We start from the raw sequence: 15,638 nt of genomic DNA on the forward strand, positions 1-15,638 counted from the left end.
GGAACTGGATGAGCTTTGAGGTCCCTTCGACTCAAACCAGTTTGGGATTCTGATGCCTTGGCCCCAAACCAGCTTTCAGGAGGTGCTTGCTTTGGAGCACTCGATCTCCACTGACGAGTCTCTCATCTCTCTCCTTTTTGGGCAGCAGCTCAGGTCACGATGCCAATCTCTGCTTGGCCTCTTGGTCCCTCTCTCTTGGGATGCTCTGCTTTGGGATTCAGCGCCCGAAGCCCCCTTCTCTTTCATGCCCTGCAGCAGCCCACACATGCCTATGGCCCTGAGGCAAAAAGTCTTAATGAGGGGAAGACTTAACCACGTTTATTGAACTGCAAAGAAGGTTGGTTTTATATGCTTTTATTGGGATATAAAGACAGCTTTTATAACCTTTGAAAGAGGCATAAAAGCAGCTAGGGGCCTAGAAAGCACACACCAGTTGAAGGCACACGAATGCCTCCAGCATTTCTGGGGCAGGTATCCTGCATTCTCCTCCTCCATCCACAGCATCCTCTGCCTCCTACCTCATCCCAAGCAGCGGGGCTGTGCTGGTTGGGATGCAGTTAAACGCAGCATCCTCAAAGCCAGGAGGATGCTCCTTCGACCTCTCCTATGCCTCCTGGACGGTGGTCTGAAAGCATTTGGTGTTGCAGGTTGTTACAGCCCGACCTCCTCGTGCTGGCACACTCTTCCTGAGGAGGAGCTGGCTTTTCTCCATGCGGCAGGGTGAGAAGTGCCTTTTCCCTTCCCTTGCTCACGCAGCGGTCGGTCTGACGCGACATTAAAAGAGGAGAGTGACCTTTACAGTGGTCTCCAGCTCAAGGGAGGGGAGAGCTGAGCCCCCATCTGCAGCCAGGCACATCTTGAATGTGGATAGGTCATGAGGCTCCGTTAGCTCCATGCTATCTCCCAAATAATAAGTTTCCAGGGAGAATTCCATGGGGTTGTAGGAAGGACGGGAGCAGGAGCAGCTGCTTCTAATTTCACTTCATGGGGAGGGAGGCGATGCTGAGAGCACCCCGCATCCTCTGCACGTATTTTTCATCATTATAGGCAGAAATGCCACAGTGCTGACAGATATTAATGCAGTTCACGCCGGGAGAAAATCTTCTTCCCATGAGACTCGATGTGCAGCAAGAGGGCAGTGCCATTTGCAGCTCGAGGGAGGATATGTTTGAAAGGTGATGTGTTTCGTAGCCAGGAAGTTTTATTCCAAGACTAAGTTCAGTCTGGGGAAAGGACACCTCACAGCATCCTGTTGAGGACCATGGCATCACTCCATGCTGTACCACGGACCTGGGTGAAGGTGTATTTGTAGGTTAATGTGGATCTGGGGGTAACTTTGGTGATGCAGTTGGCTTTTGGTAACTGCGCGTCACCACGGGGATGGCATTGCCCCATGGGGCAGGTTTTGTGACCTTGGGTCCCAACCCGACCCACAGCGATGCCCTGAGGTTTGCAGACTGACTCTGCGCTTCCTCGCGCCCCTCAGCCTCCTTTTATTTGCTTATCCCACTAAATATTCATCAGTAACATTTAAGACAAAGGAAAGAGATAATTACAAGGGGAGAGTTTTTTTGCAGTATTAAAGGTTAACAGAATTCTTGGCATTTGTGCCTTGTCGATCTCCATGTAATTATGCTCATTTCCCAGCATCCAGAGGCCACTGTGCCTGGTACCGCTCAAAGATGGTACCCCGGGAATTAAATTCATGAGCTCATTGCTCAGAATCTCCTGATTCCAACCAAGCATCCTGCTTAATGGCAGCACTATTATTAATGTTATTCTTGGACGCAGAGCGCCGCGAGGGGCAGAGGCCCAGCAGCAAAGCTACAAGTGATCAGGCAGCATGAGGAGCACTCGAGTGATGGTTGTGAGACCCCACTTGCAGCACTGGGTGCAGTGCTGGTGTCCCCAGCGTAAGGAGGACATGGAGCTGGTGGAGCAAGGCCAGAGGAGACCATGAGGATGAGCAGGGGCTGGAGCACCTCCTGTATGGAGACAGGCTGAGAACATTGGGGCTGTTCAGCCTGGAGAAGAGAAGGCTGCGTGGAGACCTCAGAGCAGCTTCCAGTGTCTGAAGGGGGCCTACAAGGATGCTGGAGAGGGGCTCTGCATCAGGGACTGTATCGATAGGACAAGGGGTGATGGGTTCAAACTGAAACAGGGGAAGTTCAGGTTAGATCTAAGGCAGAAGCTCTTCCCTGTGAGGGTGCTGAGGCGCTGGCCCAGGGTGCCCAGAGGAGCTGTGACTGCCCCATACCTGGCAGTGTTCAAGGCCAGGTTGGACACAGGGGCTTGGAGCAAGCTGCTCCAGTGGAAGGGGTCCCTGCCCATGGCAGGGGTTGGAGCTGGATGAGCTTTAAGGTCCCTCCAACCCAAACCATTCCATGATTTGGCAGCCTCAGTGCCTTAGGAAATGAAGTTGGCAAATGATGGGCCCCACAAAGATGGAGGAATCTGGATTTGAGGGACATGGGAAAAAGCTCCCTTCTGGGTTTTGCTGGTTTGGGGGGGTTGGTACCAAACCTTGCAGCTCACTTTGTTGCTGAAGGTGACTGATGCAGGTCCAAAGGCAGCTGTAGCTAAAGGTTAATCAGTGTCTGCAGGAAAGTCTCATCTTCCAAGACAGCAAACACCGGGCAGTGAGTTGGGGCTTCACTGGGTTTGCTCAGTGGTATACAAGGGGGATGTCAGGGGCTTTGCTCTTCCTATCTGCTTTTTATGGATCATTGTGGCTTAAATCAAGGTGTCTGCTTCTCTCTTGATGCCTGCTGTGCCTGGGCCAGGTGGTTTTCTGATAGGAAAGGATTTGCTACGCAACCTAAGGTGGAAAGGGGATGACTGTGGTGGTGGGCCAGTATCAGCCAGGGACATCGACCTTCTCTCTTCTCCTTGGAGTTTAGGATGTGTGTGTTGATATCCAGATGGGCTGGGAAAGGCTTGGCTTGCTTTGTCTTGTTTGGGGCTCTCCAAGGAGATAGCACAGCACCTCTTGGAGCTGCTTTTCCAGAGCAGGACTCACAAATACCCCCAAATCAGGGGGAGAAGCTCATGTTACCATGTTTAAGGTTGCTGTGCTGGCCATGGTGGGAATCGGGACGTGGCTGGCTTTGCTTTTTCAGCCTATTCAGCATTTTCACTCTCCCAGTGTGCAATTCCTCCTATTAAAACATAAAGCGGATTGGGTTGTGGAGCACAGGGTTAATGTCATGTGCTTATAAAATGCTATTAGATGGCTAATAGCAGGATTTTATCCCTTGTCATCAGCTGGCTCTGGCACCTGATTGATGCCGATCAAATGCTGCTGTATAGGATGTCTTTCAGGGCGTTAATACAACAGCGTGCATCCGAGCAGCCCAACGAGAAACAGATTTGTGGAAAAGCAATATTGATTTGTAGCAAGGATCGATTCCAGTTCATAACTTTGCCCATGCCAGCGTGGCTCAATATCTCCTCATTAATTTTCTTTCTCCCCCTGTATGGATGTTTAATATTAAGACTGGATGTACAAAGGTTTTCCCTTCATAAATACACATGCGTTGGCCGGGCTGTTGTAAAAGGCTTAAAGACTGAGACATGCGATAGAAAGGAGTAATCCTAAAGGAAAAGCCAGGCCTTGGGCTGTGCGTCCCTCTGCAAGCTCATGTCCAAGCTTCAGTGCTGCTTGACCCGTCTGTAGCATCAGCGCATCCTCAGGGCTGCTGCCCTGTATCCCTGTGTGTAGTAAGGATGGCAGTGCCCTACGTGGGATCTTGGCAGCTGGTGATGGGGTTTCCCTCTTGTTCAGGTTACCTCTTGAGATGTTGCAGGGAGGTAAATCCTATTCTGGCTTTAGCTTTGAAAGCACCAGCTTGGGACAGGCTCTTGCAGCCTCTTGCAGGGTGGCTGGTCCTCCAGCTCAGCTCAGGGCAGGAGTTAGCTTGGACTGGAAGATGCCAATCCCAGTGCTTGTTTTAAAGGGCGAAGTGTTCCTTTTTACCTGCTGCAGCAGATCCCAGCATGGCTTTAGAGAAGGCTCCCAAAAGCCCTCTCTATTCTCATTTCATAGGACAGTTACTGTGAGCTTATAGAAATGCCAGTTAAACGTTAACAACATCTTTAGCAGGGATTAATAGGGCCTCCCTTTAAGCACTGTGAAGAGGGTGCTGGTAGCTACCCCTTCCTCCAGTGTAAGGATTGAGGGCTGAGTGCCCATGGGGATGCTTCTTGCATTCAGAAAACTGGCCTAAAAGCAGCCCTGCCCAGGCAGTTTCTCCAGCTCAGCACTGGAATGCCTTTGGGGCCTGAGGGCCTCCAAACAGCTCCAGCCAAGGAAAAGCTCTCAATCATTGTTTCTTAATTGGGGCCACCATTAATGAAGAGATAAATGAGTCAGTGTGGCGAGCTGGTCCTTTGTGTCTGCACTGAATGGGTGTAGACATTGAGGGCTCAGTAGTTAGTCAGGAAAAGCTCCCCCAGGCTCATTCACCTGACTGAAACCAAAGAAAACTAAGCACTTTTACCACTCTGAGCTTCTTGGAGAATAAGGGATAGCAGGGTATGTGATAGCAGGAATGATTTCATTCTGAAGGAACCACCCTGAATTACGTTTCTGCTCATATTTGGCCATTTCAGATTCAATTTCGACTTCGGGGTTAGCGATTGTCATCTCTCAGCTTCCTGGAAAGGAAAAAAGGGAATCAGAAGGGAAAATCTGGTTGTTCAAATTGCCTTGCTATGACCGGCTTGAAAGGAATTTCTTTAGTAATGAAACCCTTTGGTGCGAGCAGGTTAGTATTGTCTGTGTAGACGTTTGCAGGTGTATCTGCAGAGGGTGCATGAGAGCCCTGCAAGCAGCTACAAGCACAAGAGATGCTGAGAAAGCAGCAGAAAGTGGTGTTTTACTTGATAAGGGACCTGAACTGCAGTTTTGCATCTGGCTATCAGCCTTTGGGACCGCTCGCGTCTCTAGATCAGAAGCTTAGGCTTGGTTTTGCTCAAAAAGCCTGAGGTTGGGGCAGTGTTTGCCCGAAGGCTCCCCGGCTGTGCAGTCCTTCCGGTGTCCCTTAGCATCTGTGGGAAGCCAAATGCCATGGTTCTTCAGTAGGAAGGCCCTTCTGGGACTGATTTGCTGCATCAAGACTCCTCTCCCCATCTATCCTTGCTCTGATAGAGATACTCTATCTCTATGCACAGGCTGTTGCTTCTTCTAACCCCATCCCTCTCTGTGGTGTCAGCATCCTTCCAGTTGCCGTCTCCCCAGGGAAAATCCTTTCCCTTCCTCCGCGCATCCTGCTGCTGCTCTTCCCACCGAGCAGCTCCGTCCCTGGCTCGCTCTGCTTCTGCTGCCCTGTTTGTGGTCTCTGCCAGGAGAGGGGGGCCTTTAGCCTTGCTGGAATGAGAGAGATGGATACGGAGATGAGTACACAGCTAAAGCGTGCCTGTGCTTTGCTGCTTCTCATCTCCTGCCTGTTGCTCGCAACGAGAAAGAGCAAAAAGAACAAATACTTTTATCTAAATAGCAAGAAAGGGAGGAAGCTGAAAGCAAGAAGCTGCATTTCGTGCTCGGGTGGCTGCTGCTTTGCAAGTGGCTGAGCTCGACACTTGGGCTGCTGCGGTCAAAACCCAGCGAAGGAAGAAAGACTCCCTCATCCCCAGAGGAGGCTACAAAGCTCCCTTTCTCTTGCTGCTGAACCCTCACAGCTGGACTCGGTTGCTGGCTCCTCTGCTACTGGAGCGACTGAATTATTTAAAGGAACCTTGATTTGCTTTTCTCTTTGCTGTTCTCGTGCCTTGTGTTTATTGTCTATAGATATTTTTATAGTCTGAAGCAATTACAGCTGTCAGGAAAGAGACGAGCTGTGACAGCCTGATTTATATGTACGTTGGATGTATGCAAGAGAGGGGGAGACAGACCAAGGAGTCTGCTGGGCTTTAGTATGCAGGAGCCAATGATACTGGGTTTAAATTCCTTGGGGTTTACCACACAACCTCATGAGCTCCTAATAGTGGGCTAAAATCAGCACTTCCAAGGGCTGAAGCCACTCAGCAGGTCACATTCTGCCTTGACCTTGCATGCTTTCAGTGCAGGCAGGTGCTTTCCTGCATGATATAAGATGCTCCTGGCAATGATGGCCCAGAATGAAAGGTTAACTGGCTCTGGTTGTTGGAATCCCATGGGTTTTGCTGACACAGGAGATGGTCCCTGCCCATCCTGAGTTGCAGCCCTCTTGAGTGGTGATGGTCTGTTGGTCCAGCACTGAGGAGATAGAATAGCAGTGTCCCCATCCTGCCAGGGGTGCTTGGATGCTGCAGCATCACCAAAAGCCGTGTCTATGCAATGCCACAATCCTATACAAGACATTCCACCCCATCACTGATCTTGCTTTTTGAATTAACATTTCAGAGAGCCCTCCCATGTGATTTGTGAGCCCAAAGGACCTGCTCAAGGCAGGCGCTTACCCTTCCCCTATCAGCCCAGCAAAGTGAGCTGCAGAGATTAAACTCCTCCTGCCATGAGCTGGGAAAGCTGCTGTGCCCTCTGGGGAAACCAGTACTAAATTCAAGGAGCAGAAAGCCTTCAGACAAGGAAGAAGCAGAGACTTGCAAAGCAATCCCCTTCTCCTATGACCTATCAGCACGCACAATAGTAATAAAGCTTTATTTGACTGTTTCCTTGGCCCGGCGCAGCTCATAATGTTGTAGAGATTAAATAGCACAGTTAGTGAATTAAGCGGTAGTTTACAGGGAATTCGGAGACTCCAGGGATTAGTAACGGGCTATGGATGCTTTCACATCTAGGTCACCACTTGGAACCCTGCTCAGGTTGGCAGCAAGTTGTGAAACGAGGAATAATTGGTGCAGTGTAATAGCTGCCGAGCGCATGGTGGGGAATGGAGGGAGGACTTTGGATAAGGTCCCGTGTTGCAGGGAAGTCATTGGGAACAGTGGATGGAGGAGGAGGAGGTCTGATTTCCCTTAATGTGGGGCTCAGGGGGGGATTCCATGAGTGCAGCACCCTGAAAGCCACCACTTAGCTCCTGGCTCTGTGTTTGCTTTGGGACTTAGTGCTCTGAGAATGGCTCCCAGGCACCTTTTTCCAGCAGGAAACTGTGCCTGGCAATATTAATGTGTTTTAGCCACTAGCGGAGGGAAGGAGGAACTACCAGGCATAAGCAAATGTGCTGTTTGTTAAATTATGAGCCCGTAAAAAGTACGCGGGGACCGTGCTTGTGACTGGGGAGGAATTTGCCACTTAAGCTCCTGCTGTGTGTTTGGGAGGTGCGGAAAACCAGGAGAGCATCTCCTGCCTGACTTTAAGGGGGGGAATTGACCCGTGCCTCAGTTTCCCCTCCTGCATAGGGCGGGGATGGTGCAGAGGTAGAGAAGGGCGATGTTAGAGGTGCTGGGTGCAGGTAAGAGTGAAGGGAAGGGAGAAAAGGGGTCCCTGTGTAGCGCGGTGCGGCGGGGGTTAAAGGCTGGCGGGTGAAGCGCGCTCCGCCCGCCTCGCTCTGTGTGTGTGTTCGTGCGGGTGTTATCGGGGTGTGCGGGAGCCCGATCGCCGGTCAGGGATGGAGCCGCTGCCATGACAACCGCGGGCAGTCCGCCTGCGCGCCCGGGGATGCTGCCGCCCGCCCGGGCCGGGATGCTGCCGCCGCCGCGGCCCCGCCGCTGAGGACAGCCGGGGGGCTCTGCCGTCCTGAACACCTCTTATCCTGCACTCGACGTGTCCCGTGTCCTGCATCCTGCATTTGCATCCCGCCTGGACCAGCGCACCTTTGGGACCCGACAGCGGGGCTAGGGGAGAGGAACTGCCGGGCTGCCTTTGCCCGCTTGTGCCTTCTTGTGTCTGGACCCGTTGGCTCGCTCGCTACGGGCGTGTTTTGGTGTTTTTTGGGGGGGTTTCGCTGTTTTTTTTTCCCCCTTGGACTGCCCCCGCTCCGCGCTGCGGGCTCGGGATAAGAGTGCGGGAGCGGGGCGCAGCCGGGCGGCTCCCGCCCGTGCTTCCTCCTCATCCAAGTGAGCCTCGGACTGCTTCCCGGGAAGAACCGGCTCGCCCAGCGTCCAGCACCTTTGCCACTTCTCCTCCTCCTCTTCCTCCTCCCCTCCGGCCCTCCCGTCCTCCTCCCTCACCCAAGGATACTGGGGACTCCCTCCGGATGCCGCTCGGCAGGCTCAGCGCTCGCATCCTGCCTTGCCGGGGGCTCTCCTGATCTCCGTGGAGCTCCTCATCGCTCAGCCCCGGTGGTTTTGCTCCCCTCCTTCCCCACACACACGCACCCCATCCCTCCTCTCTCCCCCCCTTCTCTTTTCGCTCCCGGTGGCCTTGTCGGGTGTGTTTTTTGCCTGTTGGAAAAGTCCCTGCTGCCCAGGATGGGGGTCGGTGGGTGCTTAGCCCTGCCCTGGAGGTGCCTAGTCGTCCTCTGTCTCAGGCTGCTCTTCCTTGTGCCCGCAGGAGTGCCCGTGCGCAGCGGAGATGCCACCTTCCCCAAAGCCATGGACAACGTGACAGTGCGGCAAGGGGAGAGCGCCACGCTCAGGTAGGAGCACCTGCATTGATGCCTTGGGGGGGGCCTCGTGTGCCGGGAGGGGAGACGGTGCCTTCGGGAATGTGACTCAGTTTCCCCATGGGGGATGCGTTGTTGGTGCTGCAGCAAGCGAGAAGGAGCTTTGGATGCGAAGGGATGGGGTTTGGCTTAGCCGCCCCCCCCCGCCCCGAGTTGTCTCTGGAAAGTTACTGGGTTGAAAACAAGGGAGTGTGATTCCTCCTTGGTCTCCTGCTGTCTGTAGGCATGGCTTGGGCTGCTTTCGGTGGGGGTAAACACCCCCCTGCTCCTTCGCGTGTGTCAAAGCAACCCAGTCAATGGAAAGCAGTTGTTGTTGACCCCCCCCCAGTGGGATTTTATCCAGACCTGGTGCGATGATGGTGCTGCGCTTCTTTAAACCCTCCTTATTCCATGGGTTGCTGCTCCCTGTCGGTATTAACTCTTTGTGAGAAAGGGAAATGTGGGGCTGAGCGTTGCGCCGGGGTCCTGTTGCCTGCAGCAGCAATTTGAGGGGTGCCAAGGAAACTGTGATTTTAATCAGTGTAACTTCTGCGGTATCTTCCACCCGGATCCCCATCCCTGTCCTCGCAGCAGATGGGCGCAGTCATCCCAGAGGATGTTTGATAGGGATATTAAAAGGCAAAGGCAGGTTGTAATTGCAGCGCTGGGAAGCGGCGCTTGCGGCTCCGGCGTGCTCGGGAGCGAGTGACTTTGCTCCGTGCGTTGCATTGGTGACACCAACATCTGCGGGGCCAGCTGGGTGTGAGCAGTGAAAGCCGCACTCCGGCTTGATGCCAGCGAGTGGAAGAATTCCAGACAGGTCTGTTTTGGAATAGTGGGAAGCCTTAAACTCAGCTCTTGGCTGCCGAACCTCTTATCCCTTCCCAAGCCCTTTGCGTGTTCCCGGGAAGGAATGAGCTGTGTTATGGCCATTCCTCTGGTTTTGTCTCGTGTCGTGTCTGGGTGAAGAGGCTGGAAAATGGGTGGCAAAGGGTGGAGGATGAAGTGTCTCACTAATTTGCATCACTGAGCTTGGCTTAAGAACTAAATAGCTCCTTTCCTTGCTTGAAGTGTAAAGCTCTCCAAGCGTCCAAAATCCCACAGATATTTCCATGGGGGTATCAAAAAGGAAGGATTTTGGGAACACTGGGAGTCTGGGCAGCAAAACACATAGGAAGGCGACAGCAGCAGGGCGGTATGAACATGGGTGCTGTGCAAACTTACCGGAGGGAAGCAAATTGCTCTGGTAGTGGGGTTTGGCAAAGGGCTTCCAGCGCACATTATACTGGTGCTCACCCAGTGTAGGCTCTGGGTGCTCACCTGGTGTTGGTGAACAAAGACAAGCTGGGGTGAGTCAGCAGGAGGGATGTTCTCCTTCTGTTGGAGAGGCCTGGTGGGAAGAGGGACAAATCCTGTGCCGGGGAGGGAAGGCAGCAGCTTATCATCACCCTAAAGCTTTCCTATGTGCATCCCAGTGCGGCTGGGATGGTGGCAAGGAGTATCCGTGTCACTATGCGGGCACCTCGTCATTCCAAGTGTGCCTCAGGATATGGGCACGTGGGCTTTGGTGTGCGGATGATATTCCCTCTGTGCACATGATATTCCTGCTGTCCTGCCCCTGGAGCAGGCAATCAGCGCCCTGCTGCTGCTGCCAACTTGGAGCCCTGGTTTAGTAGCTGGGAGACTGTTTGGCACTGGTGTTTTAAGGCGGTTTCCTTCTGGTTTGAGATAGGAGGGGTTAGTGTGGCAGGTGATGGTCCATTGCTGCATCCCCTGGTAGGTCCTGATCCCTGCAGCCCTGCTGCCTTGTGGGAGGAACCAAAAGCATAGGAAACCCACACATTTCCAGAGGAGGAAATTAGGGAAGCGTGAATCTCCCCTCCCAGCCCGGCGTATCCATCGATCTGCGGTGTGGAGTTAACTTGTTTGGAATAGCAATGCTGCTCACAAAGGATTCGGTGGCTCCATCACTGCTTCGGGTCCTCTCCCCAGCCCTGTAAGGATGGCAGACAGAGAAGGGTGCATGGGAGGGGGTTAAAAAGTAGGATTTCCTCTTCTCCCACTCATTTCCATGCCAGGTGGGAGGACGGGGAGTCGCAGCCAAGGATTTGGAAGGGAAGAGATGTTTCTAGAGGTTCCTTTTTGGGTTTTCAGAGCCAACAAAAGGGAAAACAAGCTGAAAACTCAGCAGCAGAAGTTGCTGCTTCTCTGAAGTGCTCAGGAGTCCTTTCCCCATCGAGGGAGGGGGTTTGGCTATAGGAGATAGGTTATTATATATGGGGTGGTGCGGCATGGAGGACCCTGCCATGCTAAGGGGGTTCCTTTCAGCTCCATCCTCGCCACCTTTCCAAGTGGAGCTAATTCAGCACATGAAAAAGATGCTGGATTGAAGGCTGCGAGGAGACTTTCCCATTATAGGGTGCAGGCTTTGCTCCATGCAAACCCAGTTACCATAAATCCACCATTAGGAGTCAGTTTAGGACCAGAGTCATTAGAGATGCTCAGGTATTTCCTTCCATCTGATGTTAATATGTCTTGCTTCAGCACCAGCACTTTAGATCGGTGTGTTAAATCTAGGTTTAGACCCTGGGATAGAGCTACCTGCTGGGATAGGAGGGGCAGGATTTATTCCTGGATGCAGCAAAACCTGCAGGAATAGGAAGAGGGTTTGTGGGTCCAAGAGCTTGGTGCTTTTACTGATGGATGTGAAGGTCCTTGACCTGGGGCTGCTCTATGTGGGGTTACATCAAAGGCTCATGTGTGTGCAAGGATCAGAGGTGGTTGTCTTGGTCAGAGGTGGTTGTCTTGCTGGACCTCATAAGGCCACATCATAAGGATGAGGCCGTTTGTGTCCCCTCCCACCGTGTTCAGCATCTGCCCTTACCAGTAGCGAGTGGTTCACGCTAGAGGAGCCCTCCTGAGCATCCATCCAGTGCTTGAGCTGAGGCCAGGCACTGCTGAGACCTCTGGGGCAGTTCTCTCAGCACCAAAACAAGCAGCTTGATTATGATGCCACTTTAATTGGCATCACTCAGCGCTTCCCACAGCGATGCTCTGATGATCCCATCAGCATGTTGCGTGATATCCCCCAAATCCAGTGGTGCCCCAGGCAGATGAAGAGTGGATCTGGCTATAGGGTGAGAGCTGTTTCTTTCTCAAGCTCCTCTGTTCATCCCCTCTGCTTGTCTTGATAGAGTGATGTGATGCCTTTATTTATTCCCCCTTTGATTCTAGCTCTACAAGTCAAATCTGAGTTTTACATGAGTCCAAGCTGGTTTTCTTTTTAACCCTGATGCTGCCCATGATGTTACCCAAGGCATTTTTCCACTGAGACCTGCCATGCTTTACCTCAGCCTCTTTTGCCAATTGATTTTGCCCCTGTTGTGCTCGTGGTATAATTTGGGACAAATGATAAGTTGGCCATGAAACAAACCAAAATCAAGCGTGTGTTTGATGGATGCAAGCAAAATGTGCTTGTTTGTGAAGCAGAAAGGAGCATTTCTCAGCAATAGGTCTGTTTTCTGCGACTTTTCCCTGCACCTTTATCCATGGGAATGTTCTTAATGTGTAATCTGAAGAACAGGGCTGGTTCCTGATGGATAACAGCGTGATGCTCCTTTTGCTTGGGGCCTGGGGGAGGCTGCATGTCCCCCTCCATGCCCAGGACTGCTCGTGCCAGGGCTTGGGCCATGCTGAGTCTCCACTGAGGTTTTAGGCAGCTGCATTTGCAGTTGGTGAGTGCAAACAGAAGGCAGAAGGACCTGCTCCAGGCTTTCTATCCCTGAGGAAGTGGTGTTTGCCATCCTTGCAGCCTCAGGGCTGAATGATGTAGGGGGCTGACTGGCAGAGATGAAGCTCCTGGTTGCTTCCCTGCTCTCCTCCCGAGCCTGGACTAAAGGGATATAGCTTGGCTGTGGAGGCCAAGGTGCAATTACTTTGCTTTTCTCTGTTACTGAGCAGTGAAGGACTTTCGAGCTCTTGGGCGACCCTGCGGGCATGGGGTGAGGATGGAGCTAAGCTGCCACTCATATTAACAACCTCAGTTTGTTCTCCTCACTCCTTCAGTATCCAGCACGCTCGCCTTCTCCTCCTTTTGTTCCTGAGGGTTAGGGAATAAATCCACAGCTGTGGTGACCCTTCCTATCTGAAGGTGAAGAAGGGGCAGAGCGTGTTCTGCATCTATGCCCTTACTCAGGAAAAGCGTTCAAGGCCAGGTTGGATGGGGCTTGGGGCAACCTGCTCTAATGGAAGGTGTCCAAGTCCTTGGAACTGGATGAGCCTTAAGGTCCCTTCCAACCCAAACCAGACTGGGATGCTATAAATCAGTGCAAATGTGAGCAGGGCTGAGGGTTAGGACTTCACCCCTGCCTCCCTCTTCCTCCCATCATTGCTGGGTCCTCCTTTCTGGCCAGGCTTTTCTTTCCACATCCCTGGAGCTCATCAGAAGCCCCGAGCAGTGCCCGTGTGTGCTGCTGGGGGCTGTTCGTCGCTTTGCTTGCGATGGCATGTTTTAGAAAGAGGAGTTTATTGCTCAAGTGACATGTCAGCAAATCTCCGCCACCTCTCTCCCATCTCGGAGATGGAATCAGCTTAAAGTGGGGGAAAAAATTGTCATATGCATGGATTATGTTTTATTTCTTCTTTTCTTTTCCCCTAGTGCAATTTCCATCTGAGATGAGACAAGCTCCTGATTGCTGCGCCAGAGGAGGGTTTCCCTTTATAGCTCTCCTGGTAGAGCTGCTGCCTCTAGTTCACTGGAGCTGTCTGGGCTGGCGTCTCCTAGGGGAGTGTCATCTCCATCATAGGGTTAATCATCTCCAGTCTACCAGCTCTGGAAAGATATAAGTCATACACACTTGTACCCTGCTCCTTTGGGATGGGAAGAGCTTGGGGGAGAAGAAGGGAGGGCAGAGCATCTGTAGAGGTGACATCTGGCCAGCGGAGTGTTGCTGGGGTGGCATTTCTACTCATTAAGCCATGGTTATGAAACGGAGGTTGGGTTCTTAGCCCTGTTGTGACTCCTCATGTGACGTTAGGCAGCCTCCTGAGTCCTCTGAATGTGTCTATTCGTGTGCAGCAGTTGCAACGCTTCCTTTCTCTGCCTCTGTGAGTCATCTGCTTGCGTTGCTGTCCTTTTGTGGCAGGATGCATCATTCCGTAAGGAAAACGCGAAGAGCATCCTCTTGGAGGGCACCACAGATATCCACCTATGTCTTGCTCCAGCCTGGGGTTTGGAGAGGCTACTGTGAGCGTTTCTCACTTGGAGGTGTCATTGCAGGGCTGTATGGGGTCTGGTTGTGGTACTGCGGGGCTGCTTGGTGGGTAATGCTCATTAGGTAGGAACCAAAGCAAAATTAGGGATTGGGACCAGCAAAAGCGGTGTCACTCCCTACTATGGGGCTGCTCACAGCCCCAGACTCAGCTGAGAAGCTGCTCTCATCGCGACCATCAGCTAACCTAAGCCTCAGACTTGTGGGTGACAGTCCATGGGTTGGCAACCAGCCTCATCCCTAGGTCTTGGCCATCCCGATGCTCCCTGTAGTGCCCTGCTCTGCCTCAGCAGAGGCCTTTGGGCAAGGAGCACACCAGTGCTTGGCATTGTACATTATGAACTGACAGCTCTATGGATATGGTAACAAGAGGTGGGTTGGGATTTGGGTCATCTTCAGCTTGCCTAAATCATTGCCTCTTCTGGTGGCTTCACTGGAGTTACTCCAGCTTGTGGTGTTGGTAAAATCTCAACTTGATCTAGCAGAGTTGTTCTTTCCTCCTCCCAGACCCACCTAAACCTGTCAGTTTGAGCTCACCCATCCTTATTTTCCTCCAGGAGGAAAAGGGGAATATCACGAAGCCCTCATCTGTGACCACATCAATGGGAGAAGGAGCTAATAGAAATTGTAATGCGAATACAGAGCCTAACAAACAAGCAAATGGGAAAATGCAATCCCCCCAGTGCTAGAAGGAGATTTATGCCAACAAAGGGGCTGATGCAGTGCTCATTAATGTCACCACAAGTCTTTTTCCTAAGTGTAATGGACTGTGGATGAGGTTGGAAGATGGTGTTTTAGTCTTGCTACAGTATGCAAACTGTTACTGGGTTGCGTGTGGCATAGCAATGCAGAAAGCCCTAGCTGAACAGAAAGTTTGCTCCTTGTTGCATGTAGCACCTTAGCAAAGCGAATGGGAAACACCTTCTGCTCTCCTTAGGCTTCGTTTTCTGAGGTGCAAGGCTTTGAAAGAGCCAAGTCTGAGATTTGAGCTTAGCTGTGTGGATGCTGCAGCATCTGCTGAGACACCAAACGCACCTTAAACATTTAGGATATTGAAAGTCTTGCTTTAAATAAGGATCCTTCAGCTGGTGGTGAGCGGTGGTGGTGGTGCTGGGAAGTGGTCCTTGGTTCATGCACCAAGTGAGGAGGCAGAAAGCCAATGGATTCGTGTGGAAAGGCTGGAGGCAAACTGGATTCTCCCCTGGAAAAGCCAGTGTTAGTGAGAAGGAGACAAGGGCTGGCGAGCTGAGCCTGGTCTGGAGGTGGGGACCCCTTTGGGGAGGGTGCTGAATAAGAAAGGACACCAAGGGTCAAACGGGAGACGAGCGAGTCCAGCTCTGCATCTCAATGAGGCCAGCGCAAATAAGGAATCAAAGCACCTTCCAACAGGAGCAGCTGGTGAAATATCACAGGGTGTTTTTTTCCCTGAGATGGGAGGTTTTGACCAGCTCTGTGCTTGCAACCAGAAATGGCTCTGACACCTGCGTCTGTTTTATCAGACACATGCAGAGCCCCGGACACCATCCAAACCTTCATTACTTTGGGGTTTGGAGCCCGATTGTTGATTTCTCCTGCGTTTTTTTTCCATGCTGGGATCATTATTTTCCCAGCTACGCATCCTCTGGTGTGGTTTTCAGGCTTATGCATCTCTTCTGGAGATAGAAAGCTGTCGAGAAAGCACATTCTCATAGGTACGAGAAGGGCAGCTCCAGGTTCAGAGCCACTTCCAAATCTCAAGATGCTTTGGACCCACTGATCCTAATATTTGGGTTCTTACCCCCAAATCCTCCAAATCCAGTAAATTATAGGTGGTAGGGCTTTATTCCAGGCTAATCTTTATCTTGGC

General features: G+C 52.1%; 1 protein-coding gene across 2 annotated transcripts in view; it reads left to right on the top strand.

Moving 5' to 3' along the window:
* LOC308228291 (protein CEPU-1) overlaps positions 1 to 15,638 on the top strand; it is a gene marked incomplete at both ends in the record, with an annotated part of 326,758 nt that overhangs the window by 185,739 nt on the left and 125,381 nt on the right. The window contains one exon of one of the 2 annotated variants that reach the window (XM_080631564.1): positions 8,432 to 8,516. In XM_080631564.1, coding sequence (XP_080487690.1) covers positions 8,432 to 8,516 — 85 coding nt within the window. Of the gene's footprint in view, positions 1 to 8,349; positions 8,517 to 15,638 lie in introns of those variants that run through there. The other variant, XM_080631563.1, reaches the window with a different exon arrangement.

Source organism: Psittacula echo (genome assembly GCF_963264785.1).
Source record: "Psittacula echo genome assembly, chromosome: 18".
NCBI lineage: Eukaryota > Metazoa > Chordata > Aves > Psittaciformes > Psittacidae > Psittacula > Psittacula echo.